The sequence below is a fragment of the Cryptomeria japonica genome, chromosome 3 (genome assembly GCF_030272615.1).
Source record: "Cryptomeria japonica chromosome 3, Sugi_1.0, whole genome shotgun sequence".
Classification (NCBI taxonomy): Eukaryota; Viridiplantae; Streptophyta; class Pinopsida; order Cupressales; family Cupressaceae; genus Cryptomeria; species Cryptomeria japonica.
In genome coordinates this window covers 680808293-680818049 of record NC_081407.1, presented here as the reverse complement: position 1 = coordinate 680818049, position 9757 = coordinate 680808293, and the positions used below count along the sequence as shown (strand labels likewise).

The window sequence follows — 9757 nt, the reverse complement described above, 5'->3', positions numbered from 1 at the left end:
TAAATATTTTTTTTTTGTAATTTTTAAATTTTTATTTAATTTTGTCATCATCCAACTATCCATTTCAACTTCCAAGTATGACACGGGTGTGGTGACCTTTCAACTTCTTGAAATCGTATAAATGACTCATGTCAAAGCTATCAAATATAGTTTTTCGAGGTATTCCTCTCTGCCAATTGCCAATTTGTACTTATTTTTCATATCAATCGTTGTGTGTTAGATATAATCCTATTAATTCCTCAATATGTATTATTTCTCAAAATCTCACCCACCCACCTATGTCACTAGGTAATTTTCTTGAGAGGGGATGTATTGTGGTGTCCCACCTACCCATGTCACTTTCCATGTATTTTGGGGGGATTCTATTGACTTAGAATTATAGTTGATACAAGATAATTTAAAATCAACCCACTCATCCTCAATTATAGTCGACTCATTCATTCTAATAATAAATATTAGAAACAATTTAATTTTATTAAATTAATATCCAATTAAAATTAAAATATTATATAACCTCGATGATCTTAAGGCTATTGTTAAAACTAATGACTTACATATAAATCACTAGAAATCAAATCTCCCTTTAAATTTTTAACATAAAATATATAATATTCACAAAATAAAACACAACATCCACATAAATAAAATACAATATAAAAAATGCACGAACAGAATAAATATTTCAAAGATATTAGTAGACCGGGAATGGATGAGAAGATATTTGGAGTCTATGATTGACAAACTCGTATGCAATGACAATTCAAAGGAAAAGAGCAGCTAACAAAAGAAAATATCTTACACTAAACTTGTATAAGTGCTAACAAAACTTCATACGGCAATACCAGGCATATTCCCTGAAAATATCTTACACTAAAATTTCAGTGAGAGGTTCACAGCTTCCTACCAAGGCTGACTTCGCCTAGCTAAACGTCAGAACTCACGGACAAACCTCTTTCTGTGGGACCTCATGATGAGAAAGCATGTAAGGGAAATGGGCTTTCCTGACATGATCTATTGTAGGCATTAATGAGTTTTAAGACAAAAGGATCACATTTTTTAGTTTATATTTTATTGAAGTAAGATGAATACAGCTCAGAAATAAAACAACAGCAGCAAGAATGGCGTTACAATAACTGTGAAGAAAACATTGCTTAAATCCTTAAAATTAGGTCTTGTTGAGAAGTGGTGCATGTGAAGCTATAATCTCAATCAACAGTGACTACCCAACTACTTTCATTTACAGGCACATGAAATTGATCCACGTGACAGAGATAGAGTTAATAGATTTTTTTCCCCATGTTATCCAAAACTTTGTGGCGAAATGATCAGTTTGGTTTTGGTTGGCCCCATCGTGTTTATATAAGCTATGCTCTACGTAGTGATATTTCAGAAATTACGATGTATGGTATAACAGATATGGCTTAAGGTTCTTCAATATTTATAGATTTATATGATTTGAGGATAAAATATTTGGTATGATCAATGATATCATATATTCAGGGTTCAAACGACGATAAACAATATTTTGGCTGGGTAAGTAAACTAAGTATCGACTTTGTTTCTCTCTAGCGGTTAGGCGTTTTGAAAAGGACCACATTTTCTCTTCTCCGCCGCCCCCACTATTTTTGACGGGCTTCATATACAAGAAAATCGTTCCAACTTTATAAATATACCTCCTCCGTAGGAAAGGAATGAAAGACGGGGTGAGTTTAGAGAGGAGAATGCATAGATGGAGGGGTTGTTCAATTGCGAATCTCAATCTGAGTCTGGGTCTCAATTTGTTGAGTGTTCCAGCTGTGAAGATCTGGAGCTGGTCAAGCGCCTAGGCCAGGGCCACATGAGCACGGTTTTCTTGGCTGTCCATCGTGGCACCAACAAAGCTTTTGCAGTCAAAGTGATGAGTAAGGAGCAGAGAAAAGCCTACAAATTGGCAGCTACGGAGAAGGAGATTCTGTCTTCATTGGATCATCCGTTTCTGCCGTCTCTGCTTACCCACTTTGAGTCAGAGACTCATACATTTCTGGCCATGGAGTATTGTTCTGGAGGAGATATTAACGTGTTGAGGCATAGGCAACCCAGTAAAACCTTTTCAGAGTCCACCATAAGGTGAATATTTGTGTTTGTGTGTTCTTCTATATTTCTAAGTTGCATTTGGTGGATGTCTGCGTCCTGCTTTATTCTGATTTACATGCGGAAATAACCCAAACAACGCCTTCACCGAAAATTCCAATATCAATCTAACTATATTTGTTATGTTTTTGCAGTCGGTATCGGGGGATCCTGGTGCATAAACTTCTCCTCTATAATTGGAGACTTTTTGAGAGAATAAACTAATTGAACACTTTGTAGGATTATCTTTGTTACTATATAATTGTTCAGACATTTTTTGATTCCTCAAGGTGAACAGGTGACATACTGGTAATTGAAGTCATTTTTTTAGGTGACGTGTCTTCATCCATGTGCAGGTTTTACGCGGCAGAGGTGATTGTAGCGTTGGAGTATTTGCACGAGAAAGGAATCGTATACCGAGATCTGAAGCCGGAGAACATATTGGTTCAAGACAGTGGGCACATAATGCTCACTGATTTCGATCTGTCTCTGCGTCTCATATCTGACAATGGCGAATATAGCGAATGGAAATCTTGTTCGTTTGTGGGTACAGAGGAGTACATCGCACCGGAGGTCCTGTGGGGCAAATTCCATTCATACCCAGTCGACTGGTGGTCTTTCGGCGTCTTTCTGTACGAAATGAGTCACGGGCAGACGCCTTTTAGGGGGTTTAGTCGAAAGGACACCTTTGTCAATATTATGAGCAAGGACCCCTTTTTCTCATCCTCATCTTCTCTGGATGATCTTATTCAGAAGCTCCTTGCGAAAGAGCCAACACAGAGGCTAAACAGAAAGCAAATAAAAAGCCACCCCTTCTTTCGGGGCATGAGATGGGATCAACTGCAATTTGTTTCTAGGCCTCCTTTTGTGCCGCCTCTCTCTCCTGAACCTCTTCTCACTTTTCACAAAGAAAATGAAGAAGAAGAAACAGAAGACATGAGCATTAAATCCGATGGCTACGGCTCCGTGGAATGTGATTTCAAAGAAGACGACACGAGAAAATTTATATTTGGGGAGTTTTGAGACGATATGCTGTCCTCACTCCAGCTGATCATATCGCACTGTCCATAATATATGACGTTAGGTTGCTCATGCCAACAAAAGTCTAAATTTGACGGTCCATCCTGCTTGTCAAATAGATCTTGTGACGGCATACTGTGTTTGGAAACTATGTATAGGTTAAAAGAATAATGTGGTATATTAAAAAACCTAGCATTGTATTACTGGATTTTAATGGTTAAGATGAAATTAGGATGGTATTAGAAATTGCTTGGCCACAGTAATATAGAATCATTAGGTTTTGAATAGTCGTGTATGCAGTAGACACATTAATATAGTCCATGGACTACAGCAAACAAAAAATAATAATTGATTCATAAAATCTCTTGTATAGCTGCATTGTTCTCACAATTCTCCTCATCAAATTTAAGGTGAACAATTATGCAGCGAATTGTCTTTGTTGCAATAATAATTTGGAATCATATGACTCACGGTCGTCACCTAGATGAAGTGGATACACCAATAACATATTAGAATTGCTTAGAAAAATAATAAAATAAGATAATGATGATTGATTTAAAAAAGTTTCTATGTGGCTGTAGTGTTCACACCTTTATTTTGATATTAACAAAATACTAGAAAAGAAAGTGTAGGTTCCACACGGCTATGTAAAGTCTTCTAAACAGTGTTCGGCGAAATCACGTGGGAAGACTAGAGAGCTCTAAAACTTAGAAACGAACGTCTGAGTGAATTAATGAGACGTGCAGATTTTTTACTTCAGTCAGAATTACATCCACACGTTTACATTGGATTACGTCAACATTCAAAGGAAAAAAACTTCCAATGACAATCGCATCTAAACGTTTTAGGTAATTGACTGGAAACTTAGATTTCGTTTAGAATCAATTCTAAAGGTGAAAATTATCGGGTGAAAGTATGAAGCTATGTTCTTTGAAACAAATCCCTGTTTTTTATGGGATGAATAAATGTTTGCTCTTTTATGTGGTGTGCGACACACAACAATGATAAATGCTACTTTTCGTATAATATTGTGGTGTGCGACCCACAACAATGATAAATGCTACTTTTCGTATAATATGTATTAATGCCTATTTCTTATATAAAATATGTATGGGAATAGGTCTTAAAGAAAAAATATTAAGTACATGTTATAAACATAAATTTAATAGGAAAATATGAAACACATTAGTTAATATATTCAATATCAATTTAAAATGTATTATAATTTATTATTAAATATTTTAGTCAATAATCTTTTATTAATGAACAGTATCATGGATAAAATAATTTTGTTTGTTATTTGTTAAAAGAAAAAAATCATTTGTTTGAAATCATTTACATGAATACAAAATTCAAATTAATTAGATATAAGTTTTTTAAGAGAATAAACTATAAGTTAGTCTATTTTTAATATTTGAGCTATTGTAATATCATAGTAGTACCGAAACTATGTAACTATGTAACAACATAATGTGATAATAGAAAATCTATGTTAACCTCCTCCTTACATTGTTCTTGCAAATGTACCCATGAAACAATTGAATTTATCATTTCCAAGAGACTTGGTGAGTATATTAGTTGTATGAGAGTCGATTGGGCAATATTGGAGCTAGATGTGGTGGTCGAAGACCTATTCTCAAATGTAATGGCATTCTATCTTAATATACATTCATAAAAAAACTAAATACCTCACGATCTTCAATACATCCCGATTGTCACAATAAAGAATAGGTGGCTTTTCATTAGGAATGTTTATGTTAGCCAAAATGCAATATAACTAAATCACTTGAATTATAGTTCCTTGTGTGGCATGATATTCAAGCTTGATGGATGAGAGATAAACAACAATTTGCATCTTACTAATCTATGAGATAAGTCTTTACTTTTTTAGGAATAAAAGATCTTACTTCCTTCTTTGTTATTTTCTAAATCTAGAACTCTTCTAGAATCAATGGAGGGATAATACTAATTAATACATATACTCAATTTCATGATAATATCCATTGAAATCACATATTTTCATCATATACCATTTATCAATTTTTAGATTTCTCATTGTAGTGAAATAGAACAACATTTAAACTATCATACCTTTCATACCCCTTTGTCAAAATAAAATTTTTAATATTATTTAGAAAGGGCAAATAACAAAGAATAAACTTGTAAATTAATTTGCAAGAATTCTGAACATGCATGAGTATTTTTCTTAGCAAGTTAGTTTACTAGAACTTATTCATAACAATTTGTAACAAAAGACTTGACCTAATTTGTCACCAACCAAATCTAAAAAGAAATGAGATTGATGCTAAAGATGAAAGTATTTGACTTTTTCTTATGTTAAATTAGGTCATTCCACCTTGTAAATGTAATTGTTTAAATCTTGTCTATCCTCCTCAAAAACTATATACACATAAAAATAAAACTCAATACCCACAAAAGAAAATATAACATCCCCATCAATGTGTAGAATCTAAGATTAGTAAACTCACATAAAATGATAGCTCGACTAAAAAGAACAATGAACAAAAGAATGAATAATATCTTTCTTAAACTTGTAAAAATATCACGATTTGATAGATTTGATACAGAAATATTCAATTATATTTCATAGAATTATACCTACTTCCATTTTAATCCATAAAATGGAATGATAGATTTTAGTGAAGTTTATAAAATCAAATGATTTATAAATGGAGAACCTATAATTTTAAGATATTTTCAAATTCTTTCTAACATTTTCGATTATAAATGTTGATCTTTATATCATTCTTTGTTTACAATCAAATTGTTTTGACACTAAATAGGAGTATCCTCATAAGTTGTAATCAAAATTATTGGCTTGCAGCTTTCCATGGAAAGCTCATAACTTTCTCTCACGACCGACTTCCCTTGACTCAGGCCAGGATTCACGGAGGGACCTGTTACGTGGGAACTTAAGACCTCCTATGGATAACAAGGCATGACGCCCACATTAAGGGAGAAGGAGAAGGGCATTCCTCACTGTTCTACATAGATCCTCCTCTAAGACTTTGTTGCAGGCATTAATGACTTTCGTGACCCAGACGATGACGTGCATAACCTTACATGAAATAATCCCATATGACAAACGTAGGTTTCTTATTTCTATCTTATCCATAATTTCGTAATGCTTTAATTTAATAGATTAAGATGTATAGTAATTGTATCATAAAGTTTAGTTGGCAAAGTACTAGATATAATAAGTTCGTTTGACAAATATTATATTGATTTTATCAAAATTATTTGAAGTATATATATTTGTAATGTTTGTAGTTGTTAGTTAATCATTAGAAAATTTAGAATGGGACGGGAAAAGGAAATTAAGCATATTATGTTGTATATACAATCATAATAATAGATATATTAAATAGAATTATTATTATAGGATCATCAAAGTTTTCTTAAGATGAGTTTGTATGAATTGTAGAATGAATTCATATACAAAAATATATGTACATATATATTGAGTGTTTTGACACAATTTTATAAATAAATTTCATAAATTTAAAACTTTTATTATTCTATTTTTTATATTTGTATCATACAAATTTGAGTCCATTATGACCTTCGCTATTCTTAACTTAATACATCTTGTTCTTTCTTTAGTTGTCTAATTCCTTGATATAGTCGGTTGATATAATTCTTAGAGGTCTTCCCATAATGAGTCACTATAGGGATCAATGCATATTTAATTTATTCTTTCATTTTAATACCATTCTTGTGCCTTACTGATGGTATCAGGAGTGTTAAGAATTCAAATAGATTATTGACCATTGGGTTTTAATACTTTTTTAATAATATTGTTGTTGTCTTGTCTCACTATCATTCTTGTCCATGTCCTTCTCTATGCTTCACGCTAATGAGTGTTCCTATGTCTACAATATTCTCACCATTCTTCCTTGACCCACGAACAACAATAGAAAATGTCACAAATTTGCAGAGTATAAGTGCACCAAAAAGAGGATCCACATCCAATCCCATCGCAATAGTTGTTCCTCAGCATTGTGGACCGTATCTACCTAAGTTGTTGATAAACTATTTTAGATACTCTTATTTATATTGGTAAGAATCCTTCATTAATAGAATTAGTATTCTCATGCATGTCTTTCACATTAATATGATCTTAACTTAGACTAACATAGATTTCTTTTTTGTATTAATGTAGTCATCCACTTTATTTGTAAATATAATATAAGGAGCTTTCTCAATATTAACAATATTGGACGACGTCTTATTTGGAGATATCACAAATAGATATAGGAGAAAGACCTTGGTTATTAAGAAATTGAGAATCTTCACACACACACACTTAAATACATCGGTAGATGTTTTATATATTCATAAAATAACTCCATGCACTTATATTGGTGAATTTGATTATCGAAAAATATATTTCTAGTTTTTGTGTAAATGTGATTTACATATTCTTGTATATAATTATTGGATACTATTAGGAGGACTTTTGTTGAAATATTGTTATGCTATGCTTTTGTTTCTACATTTCTTTTTCGTGAAAACTTGTTAAAGAGTAAATGTGTAATGCTGAAATTATGTGTGATAATAATAAGAATATATATAATCAGTTTATATTTTAATAAGTACATATTCATAAATATATTTCTATATATGTATAGAGATATATATAAAGATATCTATATATACATATTGCAATATAAATGAGTGACAATAATTATTTTAAATATAAATATTTACATAAATGCATGTGTGTGTGTGTGTGCACGCGTGCATAAATATATATGTGTATGTATGTGTATGTATGTGTATGTATGTGTATTTATGTATATGTGTATGTACATCTACATGTACATGTATATGTATCTATATATGTATATGTATGTATATGTATATGTATGTATGTATGTATATGTATGTTTACCATAATAAATTATATACCCTTTACAATTCAATACTATTTTTACCACTTGTTCTAGATGTTGTGTGTTATTTGGTGTAAATAGGCTCAAGCTCGGTTCGAATTCACAACATTCGTCTCATCCTCATTTGTTTTATCCTTTGTACAAACTAATTAGGCTTACTAGGGCGTCCAATGCCCATATCCTCCCAATTTGGTTGCAAAATTTGATATTTTATTATTATATTCATATTATCCACCATTGTTGAACACCTCAAAGGTTGTTGAGCACATCCATAGAATAGAAAATAAATCTAGAAACTATTGATCCAATATTAATGCATCAAACCATTGGTGTTATTTCCAAGATATTTAAGAAGCGAAATATCCCTCTCTATTGCATGGTATAGGCTAGATAATTTCATCACTAGGACAAGTAGCTCACAAAGGATCAAATTGAAAAGAAATTTCCTCATTTATCGTAGAGCATAGAGACAACGAATCCAGTTGTCTCTCAAGTGGGATAAAATTGTCCCATATCGATCTAGGAGCACTCATGTGACATTTCCATAGCCAAAGATGTCCAAAATTTTAAAAATCTATTTTTTTGATAATTTTTAGGTTTTCTTAAACTACATTTTAAAAGACATTTGGAGTAGAATCGACCTTGATACATTTAATTAATTGCTTAGGAAGGGCGTTTTAAGCTTATTTCCAAGAAACTCAAACTAGTTCTCTTGGAGATCTTTGCAATAACTCCAAATCAAAACTTTTACCAATAGATTAGGAGTTATGACCCGACCAAGTTGAGGTACCAAAATTAAATAGTTTTTTTGTAAATTTCAATTTTTTAATTAATTTTATCATCATCCAACTATAAATTTCAACTTCCAAGTATGGCACAAGTGTAGTAACCTTTCAACTTTTTGAAATAGTTTAAATGACTCATGTCAAAGCTATCAAATATAGTTTTTGGAGGCATTCCTTTCTGCCACTTGCAATTTGTACTTATTTTTCGTATTGATTGTTGTGTGTTAGATACAATACTATCAATTCCTCACTAGGTATTATTCCTCAAATTCTCACCCACCCACCCATGTCACTAGGTATTTTTCTTCAGAGGAGATGTATTGTGGTGTCCCACCCACCCATGTCAATTTCCATGTACCTTTGGGGGATTCTATTGACTTCGAATTATAGTTGATACTAGACAATTTTAAATCAAGTCACCCACCTCCAATTATAGTTGACCCATTCATTCTAATAATAAATATTAGAAATAATTCAATTTTATAAAATTAATATCGAATTAAAACTAAAAGATTACATAAAGTCAATAATCTTAAGCCTATTGTTAAAACTAATGACTTACATATAAATCACTAAAAATCAAACTTTACTAATTCAAAAGATCTAAACTATAAAAAGAAAATCAAAATAAAAAGATATTTAACAAAAAAATCTCATAAAATATTATGATACATATTCTTTTGATTTGTTAATATAAAATATTTAACGTACACAAAATAAAACACAACATCCACATATATAAAATACAATATAAAAGATGCACGAACAGATAAATATTTCAAAGATATTTGGAGTCTATGATAGACAAACTCGTATGCAATGACAATTCAGAGAAAAAGAGCAACCAACACAGGAAAATTTCTTACACTAAACTTGTATAACTGCTAATAAAATTTCATACGGCAATACCAGACATATGCTCTGAGA

General features: G+C 31.6%; 1 protein-coding gene across 1 annotated transcript; it reads left to right on the top strand.

The window, feature by feature from the left end:
• Positions 1 to 1390: 1390 nt before the first annotated feature.
• LOC131038585 (serine/threonine-protein kinase D6PK) lies at positions 1391 to 3375 on the top strand. Its single transcript, XM_057971074.2, has 2 exons — positions 1391 to 2106; positions 2466 to 3375. The coding sequence occupies exons 1-2, from the start codon at positions 1730 to 1732 to the stop codon at positions 3130 to 3132; spliced, it is 1044 nt and encodes a 347-aa protein (XP_057827057.1). The 5' UTR covers positions 1391 to 1729; the 3' UTR covers positions 3133 to 3375.
• The last annotated feature ends 6382 nt before the right edge of the window (positions 3376 to 9757 follow it).